Below are 18379 nucleotides of genomic sequence, written 5' to 3'. Positions count from 1 at the left end.
GGTCCTGAAGATCCTGGAGATGTTTGTTACCATATCATAGGACGTCTTTATCTTAGAAGTTACCCCATATCCCTTGCTTCAAGATCTTTCAACTGTTCCCTATTTGATGCCTGTCAGAGCGGTAATAAATATAATAAATAAAATAACTACTCTTGAGTGACATCATATAAGATACAGGACATAGGATACCCCTAAAAAGTTTTGAGAAAAAATGTTTCAACACCCAAGGAGCAGATATTTGGTGCCATAATCAGCTGAGATTGTTTTGGGAGTCTCCCAAGCACTGAGAATCCCACTGTCTTTTTGGTGTTACAGACTAGGTCTCTCTCTTCAAAAGACGACTTATCAGGGCAGTCTGGCTGTTGAGGAAACCAGGTGGAGTACATTGCAAAATGTTTCTGGTGAGGATGTACTGTGGGAAAAATGAGTTTTATGTGACATGAGGTGCTCCTGGGGGCCCATCATCTCTAATTTGTTGGGTTTAAATGTTCCCTATGCAACAGACAGTTAACCAGAGGGCAGAGGAACCAGCTGCCACAGTTTGTTTTAGATTTTGGAAACATTAATTCTAAATAGAAATCAAAGGTGTGCTCGCATCAGAGCAGGTTGTTTGCTCTGCCTCTGAGTACTCTGGCAATGAGGTAAGTCCTGGTTATTGTCTCCTACAGAGGAAGACTTAGATAGTTGAGAGGCTTCGAAGCCTATGAGAGAGAGATCTCCAGTGACCCAAAGCTGCTGTTGAGTGAACAGTAAGTTTGGCACAGAAGACAGGATGCAAAGACAAGCGGTCTCTGCAGGTGGAGTCTTGGGAGGGCACTTAATTCCAGACATATGAGAAGGTTTATGGGGAAGGCAACATCTTAGAAGGTCCCTTTGACCTTGAATCCTTGAATCTTTCTGGGATTCTTCTGCCACGGGATCTACCATTCCCTCACCATTTTCAAAATTAATTACTGAGTTCAATTTTCAGTTTCATTCAAAGATTTGGAATTTTCTGTAGAAATCAGGTTCTCCTCTGGGATTCTGAGCAGCCTCTGGCATCAGTGACTCTTGGGATAGTGTCTCAACATCCCTCTCCTGCTCTTTGTGACCCATGGGCTCTGACAGTGTAGTGTGAGGGTCTAATTCTTGACTTTTAATTCCTGCCAAGCTCTTCACCAAGCGTTACCAGGTACAGACAGAAGGGCAGATAATTACCTACTCATGGTCCCAAATCTGCAGGAACCAACTTTGTTAGGGTGATTTGTTGGAACAACGAGTTAGTTTAAGGGTGGTTTACCTGCAATAGTGCATCCCTTCCCAGGGATCTGTGCCCATAACCCCTTTTCTTCCTGTTGTAGATTCCATCAGACCATGCCAGGTCACTGCCCAGGGAGATAATTTCTTCTCAGAAGTCCCCTGTCTTTGAGGGCAAGGGCCTCTCTTTGCAAACAGTAGCTCACTGAACTTGAGCCACTACTGCCCTTTGTGATGCAGCTTCCTAAGAACCCTAAGGGTGTGAGAGGAGAGATTCAACTCTACCTAGATGACAGCTGATGCTGCAGGAATAGAATAAGAGGGAGGAGAGGGAGATCCAGCTCCCTGACCCCTCTGTGCACCTGCCTTCATTTTCCACCTTTTCTTAAGATGGGGATTGTGAGGCCAGTCTCACTGACATAGCTTGCAAAGCCACTGTGATCTTTCCATGGTGAGGAGCACTGGGAAATCAGAACTGTTCCCTAGCCTGGTGCAGTGCTCACAGGCAGCACACAGCCCTCACCTGCCGATTTCTGCAGAAGCAACCTGCAAGAGCGGTGGTCTGAAAGTCAATGCTGTGTACAAGCACTGCAGAGAGTCCCACATTTGAGCCCATGTGAAGCTCCTGTAGGATTGCATCCTGACAGCCAGTCTGAAACGCAGCTGCTGTTACTGAAGGCTGGGCCTGATTGTGCTTCCTGACCAGTGCCTGATGCTGAGTTAACCATTAACTCCCTTCTCCACGGCATGCTGGGAACAGTGTTGTTTTTCATGGTGCTGCAAAGTTGCTTTGCCCTTTCTTGTGACATTCTGGTGACGTTTCTTGATGGGATCCTGCCTGGGACCGAACAGCCCTTCCTATTTGCAGCCAAAGCTGTCGGCCACTCAGCAGGGCTGTGGCCTATGTGGCCTTTATGATCTGTAGGCAGCGCAAGGGAGGGTGGTTCAGGCGTGGGATGTGACCACCACAGTGAGGGAGTGGACACATGTACAGCCAAGTCCAGACACCCCAGGGCTCAAGGCTCCTGTTCATTTGCTCTTTACAGTGCTTCTTTCAGCTTCCTGGTGTGCGTGAGACTGAGCAAGTATGTTGGTGAGAGTTATCCCGCAGAAGAGGGACCACAGGGTTCCTGGTATGCACAGCGGGTGCCTGATGCATGCTGTGGGTGTCTGATGTGCACTCTGGGTGCCTGGTGTGCATGGCAATTGCCTGGTGTGTGCCACTGGTGCCTGTTTGCACTGCAGTCCCCTTTGCCCATCAGGAAATGAATCACCTTTGATCAAAGGCTTTGTGCTGGGGCACAGCAGTCTCCTTTGCCAGCACTGTCTCCTCCCCACATCCTGCTGTTCACCTCTTGGCACTGTGAAATAGGAAACTCCTGAGTGTTTCCTCTGCAGAGAGCTCTGACAGAAATGCTGGAGGCCACATCCTGCTTCAAGACAGACAGCCTGAGCAAGGGCACAGGTCAAAGAGCTGCAGTCACCTCCCCTTCCAAATGCTTGCATTAGCCTTTGCACACTCACTGCATGAGTGGGATGTACCTGAAGCCCAGGACAGGGCAATGCTGATGTTGAGAACCAGAGGAGATCTTATCCTCCCACCTCCATCCTGGCTACCCCATGCTGAGCACAGAAAGGCCATATGAAAAAAGCCCTGCCATCTCCAATCTGGGAAGAGAGCTACATTTAGTGTGTTGGAGCTTGCCCATATATTGTAATTGCTGCTCATCATCAGTGGCAACAAGGAATAGAAGCATGAGTATTTGCAACTGCTTCTCTATTGGGTGGGTGAATGGATGACAGTTGATGGCACTGACAGCTTTTGAAACAGGAGAGGAGAAACTTGAAACTCCATTGGTACAGTGTCCTTGGGACATAATTACAACCTGGGTAAAGTCTGATGCCAAGTAACGTCAGCTGCAGGAGAAATGCTGGAAGTGATGGGCAGTGCTGGCTGGCAGCAGGTCTCAGCCTTCACCGGTATGCTGGAGCTCCCTGTTTCTTGCTGGAGCAGCCAGGCAAGCTGCAGGCAGCAGTCCCTTAGCAGAGACATGAGGGAGCTTCTCACTTCCCTCATCTCTGTGAATCAAGGCCATGCACAACTAGTGGGGGGGACCTGCATGCACTGAGAACCGCCTGCTCGGCCTTCCAACCCGACTTGCTGGCAGCCACTGGATGTCTGGGGGTCTGTATTTTCTGGTTTCCAGGTCTTATTTATAGTTCACAAGTCTCTATCTGTAAGGAGTCTTCAGAAGACATGAATGGCTGAGATGAGAGTTGTTAGTTGCATGGGTACATGCCTGTGTAGGGACCTGGCTCCTGCATGTGCCTGACCCAGGAGCCTGTGTAAAGGCAGGCTTGTATCAACTGCTGACCCTGGCTGTGGGGGCTGCAGGGTAAGCAAGCATTGCCTGTGCAGACAGCAGAGGACACTTCCTTCATCAGCTATTGGTAACAGGCTATTTTTGGAAATTCTGTGCTTCTTTACAGTTTATTTTTTCCTAATTTAGCACGGAGAAACATGTTTAATTAAAAAAAAATCATATAAATATTTGTATATGTATCTATATGCATATCACATATATAATACGTATATTCTGAGCTTCCCTACTCATTTTAAGTGTTTTTTCTTTTAGGGTGAGTTGCCTCTCTCCAAAGAAAGTATAACATAACAGGAATACACAAAGTGTTAAGCACACAGACTGAGCAAAACTTCTACCTAAAAGGAATAAAAAGTAAACATGGCAGAATTTACAGGTTATAAGGAGACCTCAAATCGGCATCTACGATTCAAATTGCAGAGTCTTAGTCGTCGCCTTGATGAACTGGAGGAAGCAACCAAAAATCTCCAGAAAGCAGAGGATGAGCTGCTTGACCTCCAGGACAAAGTTATCCAGGCAGAAGGGAGCAACTCCAGCATGCTAGCTGACATTGAAGCCCTACGTAAAAGAGTGCTAAAGATTGAAGGCAAGGATGAAGAAATTAAGAAAGCTGAAGAGCTTTGCCGGTTAATGAAAGAAAAACTTCAAGAGGAAGAGAGCCTCACCCGAGAACTGAAGTCAGAAATTGAACACCTGCAGAGGAGAATGGCAGAGCTGGAGAAACTGGAGGAGGCCTTTGGTAGGAGCAAGAATGACTGCACACAGCTGTGTCTTAGCCTCAATGAAGAAAAGAATTTGACCAAAAAGATATCTACAGAATTAGAAGTACTTCGAGTGAAAGTTAAAGAACTTGAAGCATCTGAAGACAGGCTGGATAAAACTGAGCAAAGCTTAACGGGTGAGTTAGAGAAATTGAAATCTTTAGCACTAACCTTTATCAGTGAAAGAAAACATTTTAATGAAAGAGAAAAGCAAAATGAGAAAATAATCCAGGAGCTAACACAGAAACTAGAACAAAACAATAAACTAAATAGGGCAGATCAAACTAGAAATGCATCCAACTTGCTAGAAAGGTCATCAAATAATCTCCTTGACAGAAATGATTTGAGAATTGAAGATGATTTGACTTCTGCATTGCCTTCTAAAGAGACCAGAAGGAAGGGAAGTGTGGATTACCTAAAACATGTAGAAAATGAAACCAGGAATAAATCAGAAAACCAAAAGAATAAAAATCAGGAAGACAACAAAGTGAAAGATCTCACACAAGAAATTGAGAAACTTAAAACTCAGATCAAACATTTTGAATCTTTAGAAGAAGAACTGAAAAAAGTGAGGGCCAAAAACAATGACCTGCAAGACAGTTACTTGAGTGAACAGAATAAAAACAAACTCTTAACTGGTCAGTTAGAAGAAATAAAAATGCAAATAAAGAAACAGAAAGATCTGGAAAATGGAGAGGTTGAAAATGAAGATACGAGCTTTTCTAGCAGGGGAAAACATGACAGACCTAAATACAGAGGTGTTGCAACAGATTTAACAGCTATCAAGCACAAGCCAAGGGAGGTTTCACCTCAGCAGCGCCGGGAAAGAGTAAAGAACAGAGATTTCTCCTTCAGTAATGACAGCTACAGCCATGGTGGTAAGCAGGTACCCAGTCCGAGTTTAATGAACAGAAAAGCAGGAAAAGCATCCAGTGTGGATGCTGCTGCAACAGATATGAAAAGACTGGAAGAGAAATCTTCAGTTTCCACTTTTTCATCTGGTCAGAAGGAAGCCTCCATCATGCAGAATGAGGTGAAGAGATCAAAGGAGCAGCCATCTGTCCTCAGTCGATACCCTCCTGCTGCACATGAGCAGAAATCTTGGAAAACACCTTCTAAACCTGTTGGTGACACAGGCCTGAGATCCAAGGCTGAAAAGACATCTCAGGCGCTCCGGGGCAACTGTCAAACCAGCACTGACATACGGGATGACAAGTTGAGCAAAGGTGAATTAGTGGCTTCTTTAGCTGAGAAGCTGAAAACAAGCCAGGCAGAAGTTAGTGACTTCCTGGGGGACACAGTGCTCCCCAGGGGTAATTATTCCTCTTCCAATGGCATGGCATCAGCATACAGGTACCACCTCTCCTCCCACGCATTGGCATCAGATTGCATTGGCACTAAAACAGAAGCAATGAACACCTTTGCAGCATCACACAAGCAACCCTTAGAGGGAAGGGCTAAAAGAGCAACAATCTCCCAGGAAAGAGAATTCACAGACATGTCACTTGAAAATGCAAAACCTTCACCAACAAAGCGTTCACATCACTCAAGGAGTCAAGAAGACATTCTACGGATTCTTACAGGTCCGGATAAAGAAGATACAGAGCAGTCTTCAACTTCAGCAACAGATCATGTAAATGCTGGCTTAAAAACAGACTCCAAAACTGTCCAGAGTAGTCATGACAAACTTAATTCAGATGAAGAAACAGGAAGAAGCAAAAAAACAAACACTCAGTCAGATTTTGAGACAAGGAAGAAAGCTAATTCCAAGCAGTTCTCCAATTCCAGGGGAGTTTTTAGAGCATCTATCTTTGAAAATGACAAAAACACTGTACATGATGAAGACTCCACCAAGTGTATAAAACCATCAGATGCCAGCACTGGAGGATTTAAATCCAGAAGGCCATTCAGCCCAAGAGAAGCTCTGAGATCAAAAGCCATCATTAAACCTGCAATTGTTGAAAAGGACATGAAGGCAGTCATGGGAGGGACTATATCTGAGGCAGAGTCAGAAAAACAGAAGTCCAGTTTTAAAACGGTAACTAATAAGATGACAAGCAGCATCACGATCTTCCCCTCTGAGCCAACAGCTCCAAGGCCCACTGCAGACATAGCAGCAAAGGAAAAGCATGTTAGCACCAGCAACATCAGAGTTGCTCTGAATGAACCCTCACCAATAACTAACAGTCTCTCCCCACCTGTCGAGGTATCAGTTAATAGAAGTGCTCTGAAATTATCTGAGGCCGACAGAATTGGAGAGGTGGCTCTGAGAGGTAGAGCAGAAACAGTGGTCTCCAGAAGCAGCATTGTAATAAAGACTACTGAACTCTCAGAGAAGAACAGTGATTTGCCTTCAGATACAATCAGCTCAAAGAGCCATGGCTCTTCAGATACAGTTTCATCTGAAACAAAACATGTGACTCTGAGAAGTTCATGGAGAACAAGACAAGGCTTACATTCTGTGGAGGACTCTCAAATAAAAATAGAGAAAAATGCAGCTTCCAGTACTACAAACAAGTGCACATCCTCAGTGGACCTCTCCGAAATGGAAGGGAACAGTATACGACCAAACTCCTTGGAGCAGACCTCAGCAAGAACCAGTGCCACAACTAATTCCTGGAATGCCCCTGAACTGGGGTCCCGAAGGACCAAAAGTAACTTAAGCGCACCAGAACTGCTAACGCGCAGGAGCTACACCAGTGATCCTACGGTGGCTTCTACATGGCACCAAAGTACATTACCTGTAAGTGTGTTACATTAAGCGTTCTTGCCTTTCAACTTGTTTTAAAGTTATCTGTTAGTTGTAGGACACCTGATTTGGAATTCTTACAGCTTATTTCCTGCCCTCTTCCAACTCCTGTCAAGCTCAGTGGAGTATCTTGTAAAAAGTATGTGTAAAGAAAGCTAGATTTCTTGAAATTAGATCCACTTGCACTGATCTTTTAATGCTATGTGAATAATTACAAACTGAATAATTACAAACTGAAATCTATTTGGTCTTTCCAAGATTGGAGAAGATACAGTCACAGCGTATGTAGGATAAGATAAGTTTTTCAGAGTGGCTTTGCATGGCACAGTCAGCTTGGAGAACCACCAAAAAATGAGGCAAATTAGACTTTCATAGGGTTGTGCCTCAGGGCAGCTTTAGCTCTGTTTGGTAAGGGCTGCATGATTTCCTGCATGCAAAACCAGAGCCCGCTTCTGGACTCTGGTCTGGAAATGCTTCCTGGACATCTCTTAAACAGACCAGTGATGGCTGGTTACATGGGAGGGTTGCTACCTCCTTGGTCTGTATCAGTATACCATCTGAAAAGTGAGAGCCGCAGGGATGGCTTTCCTTCTTTCCTGTTCTTTTGGGTGCTACTAATGAAGAGTCTGCTTGAGTGGAGGCAGAGAGTAGCTGGTGAGATGCACTTGCCAATAGATTTGCGGACACCAGCATATTTTAAATCCACCCCCTGGCACCAAGTGGCCCTCCAGTCTTTTAAACCATGTGCTGATTCTCACTGCACCTGCTGCCTCTGCTCTTTACTTAAAGCTGATCTAAGCAGCCACCTCCATTTCCAGCCACCTAGGGGAGCCTGGGTGAGTAATCTGATAGGACTGTTGACAGAGGGGACAAATTCACAACCAGATGACTGTGGCATTGACAAAGATGAGATGGTGCTGATGTACAAAATCATTCCACTTCTCTGGCAGTGAAAGGCACAGAGCACTTAGCACCATTGCATTTGCTCTGTAGAGTCTATTGCCTAGAATTAAAATGTGCAAGTTGGCTTTCCAGCTGTGTTTGGACACTAAGAATGCATCAGGCATGATTGCTGGCATTCATAAACCTCAGTGAAAAACCTAAATTTCCTGTATTGAAGGGGACAGTGAGGAATGGGATCACCCAGGGAATGTGCTTGAATGGATATCATAGGGAGAAAGGTCTGTGCAACCCTACATCTGTTACAACTGTAGCTATGAGAGTCCAAGTGACAATACTCTCCCTGGCCATGGTCACTGGTGTGTTACAGGCAGTCTGTACTTCTCTTCCATAAATCCAGGCAGAACTGACAGTCTCTTTTTGCATAATGTTGCTTAGGAAATGGGAGAGCCAGCCCTGGGCCTACCACTGGCCCAGGAGCTTGAATTCATGGTACCCACAAACATGAGTCTTGCATCTGAAGAGGCCTTTCCTTGCAGCTTGGATATCATGCAGCTAGTTATGGAGCCCCACAGAGAAGGTGAGAAGACATCTGCCTTGTTGTCCAAACAGCTTAGCTGAGAACAGACGATCCTTTCCTCTCAGAAGATCTGACTGTCGTATTTAACATTCTTCTGAGAATGGTAGTTCGGTGTAGTGCTACCCAAACAGTTTTTGCAAAACAGTTTATGCAAAAAAAAAGCACAACTTGGGTAGGCAATGATGTGGGTGTCCATGGACTACCATGCTAGCTAAGGAACATTTCCCAGAAAAGTGAAACTTCAGGCGTTTGCATATTTTTCTCCCATATTTCCCCTAGAAGTACATCCAGGACTGAGTGTAGGTCTGCAGTACAGTCTGCAGGTGGTCTCAAGGTCAGTTAGCTCAAATTTGCTTGTATGAAGCATGCCTATGACAGCAGCTGAAGTGTACCTTACAGAGAATGTCCTGACGTCCTGACCTCTATGTGTCTGAGTATCTTTGATGAACTAGCTGGCTTCCATCCTTGGCCATCTGTGGAGTGACAGGTAGGCAGGAAAGCAGACGTGTGGTTAGTTCACGCAGGGCTTTTGAATGTTGTGCTATGTCCCTCTCTGCATCTTACCTAAAAATAAAATCACCCAGATACCATGTAGTCAGTATTCTCAATTCATGGTCATAAAGTAAGTACATTAATAGCTTGTAAATGAGCAGCGTCAAGTTACCCTGAAAGATGTTGGGCAGTTCAAAATATTGTTTATGTCCTTGGAAAAAAAAAAAAAAAGTATTTGCCTTTGAAGGATATCTGGAGATTTATATCACAAGTAGTCTGATGGGGTCTGTGTTTCTGATAAAGATGTTGCTATTTCATTGGTGGAAGACTCAGCACTGTTCAGTGGTAACTAACACTGGGAGCAGCTTTCCATATTCAGCTTTCCTGTAAAGACGTCACTGTCACCTCACCACCCACCCTCCCACCCCTACTCCAGCTCCACTAGTCAGTCTCAGATCGCCTTAAAAATCCTATTTTGAAAACACAGGGTTGGTGCTGGTTTTGTCAAAATACATTGTTCTGTCTTTCTGTGTGAGACACTCATTGTATCTGATCGTTTGCTGCAGCAGAGCAGGAGGCTTAGCCCCTGCCTCTCATCCTGTCTTTTGGGTCAGATCCAAACTGAGCACATGGAAATAATTCTTGTAAGGAGATGCCAGGCACAAGGTGTAAATTAAACCTTCGGTTTGTTTTATTGCTGATGTAAGCAAACAAGCTACACAAGCTCAGCTTTGAGCAACACTGCACTACAGAAGCTCTTCGGAGCTCTGCTTTGGATAGGTGCTGTAGGATCAGCTGTAGGCACTGACGGATGAATGTTGCATCTTGAGGACTTGCTCCCTCTAGTGCTTACAGGCATTTTCTTTAGGCTTTCATGAAAGACAAGAAGATGCAGCACTTCAGTCATTCTGATGGTCTGTGTTTCAGATAATTAAATAAGTATTTCTCTGGCATGATATTTGCTGAAAATGTGCAGTGTCTGACTTAGTGCAAAGGTTAATAACAGGCAATTGTTATTAAGCCGGCAACTGTGCAAGATACGTGCTTTTTTTTTTTTTTTTTTTGTCCTCATGGCTGTGATATTAATGTGACTGCCTTGGAGCTGGGTGGTGTGCCAAAGATGTTAGATTAAAAACCTAAAGGTAGGCTTTTCTTCGTATGTACCTCATGAGGGGTGGAGGTCTCATGGAAGCCTCCCTGACAGTATCCAGGGATGCTTGCTCTCTTCTCTCCTCTGCTCAAGGATTAAGAGATTAAGAGAAGGTGCACCCATCACCATTGTATCCTTGCTGACTCCACATCAGCTTCCAGCTCAAGCAACCAATCATGCCATATTACTATTGCATATTACATATTACATATTTCTTTCCTTCTTCTTTCTTTATACCTCAGTAATTTTGTCCAAGGACTTGAGTGTGTTCTGTGTGAATTCTAGGGTGCGAGGCATTGCTGTTATTATCTGTTCAGAGCAGCTTCCAAGATCCTTGTCAGTGTACAGCTGATTTTTCTCATAATGCAATTGCCTCTTGTGCTGAGCCACACCAACCCAGCTGTGGTACAGTCTGAGGAGGCACTCTGACACATGGTGGGTGGCCAGCCTGACCATCCCATAGAGGTCCTGGCAGACATTCAAGAAATCATTAGTGAGTTTGAAAGTACTGTTCGGATGCCTATACTGGGAAAACAGTGTAGGAAAATCCCACATCACATCCTCATTGCCAAGAAAATAAAAGATTCAGGTTACTGGTCATCTCCCACCCATGATAACACTTAGAGTTAATATTTTTAAGAGATTGAGTCTTGAGTCTCATGGATCGATCACAAGCACTAAAGGCTCACAGCTGGACAGAGGACTCAGTACCCAGAACTTTATGATATAAATTATTGGATGGATTAAAAAAATTCTCTGTGAGCATATATGTAAAGACTTCCTAGACTTGGTCGGGTGGCCTGGGCACCCTCCTTGCCAAAAGTACTCAAACCAGAACCTCACACTGCAAACCTGGGACCAGGAACCTGGAGCTATTCCAGACCTTGCTATAGCCCCCAATTCCAAATCCTCTTATTTTTCTTCCCACAGGATGAAAACAAAGATCTTGTGCCCAGTTCCAGAAGAAAACAGTTCGGCTCTTCTGAGTACCTTTCACAGGTTGACACACCAGGGAAAAGGCCACCCACCAAGCTGGAACTGCAGGATGCTGATTCCAACCCCTACCCACCACTGAGTCTCCAATCAGAAGAACAGGTATGCAAGTTCAAGGACCATGTATAAAAGAGAATTAGAAGGCCAGAAGCCAACATCTGAACTGACCTGTCAGTAACATAACTCAGTGAACTGCTTGCCCAAATGAGGATAAACCTCTCAGGAGAAATCCAGTCTTAGATTAGTGCTTCCCAGAGGTGGAGTGTCTGCATCACTTTAGTAAATTACTAGTATTTCCTATACTGGTAAGAAAACAAAAAAACCCCTTATTTTTCTATATTAAATTAATTTTAACTATCTCTATGGCTAAAGGCATCCTCCATGGAATAAAAGCCACTACACCTAGTCATCCCCGGCCACCTGTTTTGTATTGGACACAACCGGAGATGATATGGGGAGACAAAATCAGCCATGGACTTGCCTCCTTCAGCTTGCTGCTGTACCACTAGGGTGCTTGTTTGCTGCTACATACCTGCTGCTCTGCCTGCCGAGCACACGTTTCTGGCCACGCAAAGAAGTGGAAAATGGCCTACCTTATGGCTATCATGACTTCTTCCTAGAAAAATGAAGAGCATGCATATCCCAGCCTCTTCACAAGGGGCTACCTTTGGAGGAGGCAGTGGTCCAGATGGACTTTCAGTCCTAGGTGCACAGCCACAAAAGACTGTATGAAAGACTGAAATTACTCCTGGCATTTTTTTCTTCAGCTGTGCAGCTGTACAGAGCTCAGTGGATTGGTAGTGCGGATCCTAATTTCTTTTAACAAAATATGGAGGGGTTTTATAGGGGTTTAGGCATCTCAGCCAGTGGCTCCAGCACTGTAATAACGTTCATCACATTGCAACTTGAAATATTTGTTGGCTGTGGTTTGGAGCTTATCCAGCATGCAAACCTCACAGGATTTGACTGCCAGTGCTACAAAAGCATACCACAGGCTGCAAGAGTTAAAACTGTTTTTTTCCATTTTGTGTGTCAGCCCCAGCATAAATATTTTTATCAAACCGGTCTTCATTGCATCTTACTGGAGGTGCACAGAAGTTGCTGAGTCCTGATACACAAGCAGCAGGAGTGTGAGGCAACTGAGAGCCCTACACAGTCAGAGAGCACAGGGGGACACAGTCCTACTATGTACACTACAGTTACGCTCTTGTGATCACCAAGATGTTAACCACAGTGACATTCATTTGGTTAGACGCAGACATCTACCTGAGGCAGTAATGCCTCCCTTTCTCTGCACAGACTGAAACAGCATTAAATGAAAACTTGAGTAAAGTCGTCACCATAACATACATCATTTGTCAGTTGGTGCTTCCGTGTTGACTAACAGAAGCCTGAACACCTTGCACTTGGAGGCATGCTCTACAGACACCTGATGTTAAATCAGCTTAGTATGATCCATGCTGTCAGGTGTTATGCATCACACTTGCCAGATCCATGTGTCCAGCGTGGAAATGGGTGCTGAGTATGCTATAGCATTTAAAAAAAAAAAAAAAAAAAAAAGATGGTAAAAGCCTGTGAGGAGCTGGTCTGGGTTATTCTGCTTTGAGCATTCCACTGTAAGGCCTGGCAGTCACTGTCTTCTGAACTGATCCTGTCACTGCCCTACCATTAGACTATGAGTCTGTTGAGCATGGGATGACTGCCTGAAGGCAATCACAATACTTTTCCCCAGAGCAAAAATGCTGCCAGAGGCATCCACAGGTCCTGTCCAATCTGTGATGCTGCGGGGTTCTCTCTTACAGGGTGCCTCCCGTGTCTACTGGACAACGTCTAGGAGATGAGTTGTACTTCCATCCCATGAACACGCAGGATAATGGAGCAAGAGACAGGCTTGTACCAAGCTCACAGGTGTCACACTTGTTTTTAACCTCTCCAGAGGCTTCAGCCAGTTTGAAACCAGTTTTCTAATGTGATTTGTGAGGTACAGGAACTTTACCAGTGATTTATTTTTTTTCTTCATTGCTGAAGAGGCAGCTGCAGACTTTGCTCAGGGGACTCCCACTTCTCATCTCTGTACCTGCAATCTTAACCTTCTTCATAAAACAGTAGATCTGTCTCCATACGGGAACACTGACTTGCCGTAGCCACTCTTTCAACCAGAATGATGGTACGACCTGGACAAGAGAGAACTTCTCATTATTCACCTGCATTTAGATGAGCTGCAGGAAGTATCCCTCCACTGCATGCAGTCCACCAGCCTGTGAAAGCTGTCCTACACAGCTCCACAACTGAAAGCTTTCAGTTTCCAGTGAGCGCTCACATTGTCCTAAATACACCTTTGTTGGCTTGGGTTGTGGTCATCCCAGTACCTGTGTTCCTAGCATGCTCTGTCTGTAAGCAAGAAAATTAAAAAAACATTCACTGGTTTTACACAAAACAGAAAAGGAGAGCAGAAAACGTTTAAAAACTGTTTATTCCCCCATTGCTCACTCTCTCTGCAATAAGCTTCGTATGACCCACTTAATCACCAGCTGAGCTCTTGCACTAAGTGAGCCACTGAGCCAAACCAACAGCAGTCAAACAACAGCAAAACTTTCTCCAGGCTTGGACTAGGGTGCTCTTTTGCCCAAAACTTTGCTTCCATCATGCAGGCAACATTGCTGCTGCTCACTCTAAACCATTGAGCTCCAAGAAACAAAGAAACAAGTGCTTTTCTTCTGGCTTGAGAAGTAGAATGCCCTTGTTCCCTCCAAAGATGGGGAAAAACAGCAGGATTAGACTGAAAACTGAGCTCCAGTACGGCTACTTAGGCAGCTTTTGTCTGTGCCCCTCTTCAGGACATGCCCCCTCCCCCCCATCAGCTGTGTCTGGGGACTGCAGTATGGTCAGAGACTACAGAGGTACAGCTCCTTGTCAGGGCCCACAGGCCAATGACTGCATCAGAGTTGGAGGATTCATCAAGAGGTGCTCAGGTGTTGGAACAGCATCTGCCCTAAGCAAGGAGATTGTACCTGGTTCACACACCGTAGCTCTACCACTACTTCCTTTACATTCCTCCAGGGTTGGCCCATGGCTTTCCAGTCTTGTACACAACCACCATTGACTTCCCTCACTGGTTTCTTCTGCTTGGCGGAAACAGGTGCCCCTTTCCACAGAGGCATGAGGAGGATGATATAGAAGGGAAAACCTCTATTGTTTTGGAGGTGCTGGGTGAACAACTGTCATCCAGCAGCTCCCATACCTGAGTTGCCTCCACAGTCATTCCTACATCTTACCTTCCAGGTGAGCAGCTACGACAGCAGCACATGTACAGCTATCCATATGTGCACATGGGATGCTGCATCACCTCCTTATCTTGGAATTATATGCCTCAATTCTAAGAGGCAAAAGGAAAAAAAAAATGGAGCTGGTTGGAAAATATCTATGAACACATATAAGGAAAATGTTTCAATGACATGTGTTTATTTGTTGTTGTTTGTTTTTTTTTTTTTTTGTTTTTGTTTTAATAAAGTTTTGTTTGGAGGAGGGGGAAAAAGACTATTTTTGAAAAAAGTCTCCTCATAAATTTTAGATGTTTTTCCCAAATCTATATTTTTTGCAATCCATTTTATTCTTTTATATTTCATGACATGTATACATGTTAAGTTGCATAACAAGACAAAAAGATAGTGCTTTTAACTTAGTACTGTGGCAGCTTTAATAGTCTTAAAATTAAATTATATTAAAATAAATTATATCAGCTGCTATCTCTTACCACTTCATGACATGGCAGTGCTAGTTAAAAAAAAAAAAAAAAAAAAAAAAATCTTTATAAATATTAAGTATTAAAAAAGCAAAAAAAAACCATCACAAACTCAAAATCCAAACTAAAAGTAAAGAAGCTGAAATTCTGCAATTAAACTCGGATTTCTGAGATGCCTCTTTCCTCCCTCCCCTGCAGTATTTGTCAGGAAATGCTGAAAATGGGTGCATGTTTTGTAATCTGACACCGCTATGGACTTTGTAACTTGTTTGTGAAAGTTCATTTTGCCTTGCTCAGACATTGACTGTATGACAGGAACCTCTCCCCCTGGCATTACTGGGATTTGTTACTCAAGTGCTTTCAGTTTCCTTGCCTTCTCATGCAATCTTGCAGGCTTTCCACAGCTGATGGCCAGCATTGCAACCTGCCCAGCTGTGCCACATCCCACCTATGCTTTCACAGGGCTGGCTTGCAATGCTTTGTCAGCCTCATGAAGCCACATTTTGGCTTTCTGCACCTTCTTTTCATATTAAAAGAAATAATTCCCTTCAATAAAATATGCTGCCTCATATAAGATGCCTAACAGGTCCTCTGTTGGTTACATGGGAGACAGTGCTTCAAAAACCCCTCCAAGCCAGTGCAGCTGGTCTGTAGAAAGCAACCCAAACATCTCCTGCAGCAATTTTTTGAACCTTGCAATTTGCATTTAGGAGGATATACCTACCTCTTCAAACATCCTCAGTAATTATTTACCCCAATTTACATTCCCAAACCTGTTTAGTAGCTGGTCAGCCATATAAGACACAATTAGAGTTGCTGTGAAAGACTGCTGCCGACTACCTGCTTGGCATTGCAGTACTGTCCTATAAAGCAGAGTTCATAGTTAAGATGTCACCTGTGACACTTAAGATGTCTGTCCTGTGACACTGATGCCAGAGACTCACAGTTTAGTTTAAAAACAACCAACTAAAAGAGCTGGACAGCACATACACACTGACGAGGATGAGGATTGCTTTGAGCAGTTAATGTATGGCTTTTCTTACAGTGACAACCCCATCCTGCTGTAGGACATTAGTCTTTATCTAATAGGCTGCTCAGGTTCCCTCACCCATCCACAAGCCCTCTCCTTCCCACACAGTCCTGGCATGGCTGCAGTTTACCATTGTACTTCTGGTGCTCCGTCTGGGGGAACTAGTTTCATTCCTGGCCAGCAGAGCTCTGCATTGCTATGTGACATTCCAGGTTGACACAGGCTTCCCTTAACCCAACTCACAAAAATCTAGTTAGTATGTTGTCTTTTCAGCTCTACAGCTCACACCAATAATGCAACTCCATGTTTGGAATGAGAAAGGAACAAGCACCAACAGCAAGAGTTGTTGGTTTCTCCCCTTCTGTCAGCCAGGGCTTGGCTTTCCCTAATCCAAGAGCACCTGGAGGACCTGTCCTTGCTGCTCAGCCAGATCACACTGTGCAGGAGTCCCCCAGCTACAGACACAGGTCTTCTGGCACTGCTCCTCAGGTGCTTCTCACAAATTACATCTCTCCTTTCTCCAGCTACCATGGCTAAAGTCAGCCTCACTAATTTGTTCAATATTTTACAGCACATACCTTGAACTCTTGCTCAGTGTAACTGCTTGTAAATAAAGATGTCACTGAGTATAGACCAGGTTGTTTTTACCACAACTGGGATTAAATCTGAAAGAAAACCCTCTGTAAATTTGAAAGGGGCCATGCCCTGTTAATCATGAGTGCAATAGGAGCTGATGTATTATTAAAATTATAGCAATGACTTCAGGAAACAGTGTATTTTACTCAAATTGCACACTTTTTTTGAACAGCTGTAAAATAGAATATGTGTAAATATTGCCATCACTGAAGAAATATTTGTAATTTTAGCATATAAATAAAACAGGCTTTTTAGCGGATGTGACACCAAGAGGCTGTGTATCAAGCATTCAGACAATTCCAAAATTGTAAACATGTTTGCTGTACAACAGAAGTGTGTCAGTGCTTGCTTCTTCCAAGTAAACGGAGACATTGTCCCTTTTTAGAGAACCAGTGGCTTTTCCTCAAAAGGCCAGTGGCAGCTTGAGGGGTTAGCAGCTTGCTGCTTCATGGAATGGTCCCCTCCATGTCTGGAAATGACACTGCAGCCTCCAGATCGTCACCTCTCCATCCACTCAGGTCGCATGGAGCAGGGACAGTTTCACAGTGCAACCATCAGTGCCTCATGTTCAACTGCAGCTTACTGGACACTGATGAAGGGAGAACTGCTGTCCACCTGCAGATAATACCTCCAGGAAAGGAAAACAGAAGGAAGCACAGGCCAGGGTGGTGCACTTGGTGTTTCAAAAGACACTTGACATGAGCGATTTCTTGCTACAGATTGAAGCAATAGTCACATTGGTGTTATCTCTAACATAGTAGACCTCATCTCTGCCACCCTTGCACATCACTGGAGCAGCCAAAGCACTGTGCCAAGGTCAGCCTTCAGTGGACTGCTATATACATGATGAAATGTGAAGCCATTGTTCGCAGATGCATCTTATGGTCAGTAACCTAGGGACCCAAAGGATAATTGTTGTAGGCTGCCCAACATGCAGTGCTGGCACCTGCCTTGTGGAAGCAGCAATCCAGGCTGCATGGAATGTATTTTTAAGAGAAAAACTATTTTTTTTTTGTATTTGTAGACATATACTTGGGCTGGGGCAGCTTAGTTAGAAGACAATAAAGCAGGAAATCTTTTCATAGTCACACTCATCCAAGTTAATTTTTCAGGTTATAGTATTGCTTGTTTCCCTAAAGCAAACTTTGTGTCCAGTAGAGCTATCAAGCACTGTTCCACCTGAGTCTTTGTCAGTGTGCTCAGCAGAGGGAAGCCAACTCTTTCCTCCCCGGGCTGCCCATTCAGTGGATACAGATGGTGCTCACCTTTTACTAGTTACAGTGCTCTTAGTCTGCATGCCAAATGTAAACACACTTTATCTGCATGTCTCTCCTGACTCAAACGCTGTCAGCTCTACAGTATATAACCAATAAAAATCTCTTTTTATATGTTTGTGGTGTGGTATTTAAAGCTCCATCTGAATCCCTACTGACAGTGGTCATTAATCAGAGGTATTAATGTCCCTTGTTGAAGTGCAGAGGCAGCTCCATCTTGCAGCAGTGTATGTTAATGCTGATTCTGACTACTCCATTCTTACTTTTTTGCCCTGTACACATATCCAGACAGATCTCAAACACCCATTCCTAGGCTGCACTTAAAGGCATGGGCAGTACCTACACATGGAAAATGAAGTTGAATACCATTCCCTACCTATACTGGATGACCTAGACTTGCATTGCTGGGAGCAGGTTTGAGGAAGAGCATTCTTACAGAAGGAAACAAGCCACTT

The 18379-nt window shown here is 44.3% G+C and overlaps 1 protein-coding gene across 2 annotated transcripts in view; it reads left to right on the top strand.

Annotated features, from left to right (window-relative positions):
- LUZP1 (leucine zipper protein 1) overlaps window positions 1-18038 on the top strand; it is a 44625-nt gene extending 26587 nt beyond the window's left edge. For both annotated transcript variants that reach the window (XM_032202096.1, XM_032202097.1), the window contains exons 2-4: window positions 3873-7121; window positions 11180-11344; window positions 13045-18038. In XM_032202096.1, coding sequence (XP_032057987.1) covers window positions 3978-7121; window positions 11180-11344; window positions 13045-13083 — 3348 coding nt within the window. In that variant the 5' untranslated portion in view covers window positions 3873-3977 and the 3' untranslated portion in view covers window positions 13084-18038. The remainder of the gene's footprint in view (window positions 1-3872; window positions 7122-11179; window positions 11345-13044) is intronic.
- Window positions 18039-18379: the final 341 nt, after the last annotated feature.

Source organism: Aythya fuligula, chromosome 23 (assembly GCF_009819795.1).
Source record: "Aythya fuligula isolate bAytFul2 chromosome 23, bAytFul2.pri, whole genome shotgun sequence".
NCBI lineage: Eukaryota > Metazoa > Chordata > Aves > Anseriformes > Anatidae > Aythya > Aythya fuligula.
The sequence above is the reverse complement of the archived record's forward strand: the minus strand, read 5'-3'. Positions and strand labels throughout refer to the sequence as shown.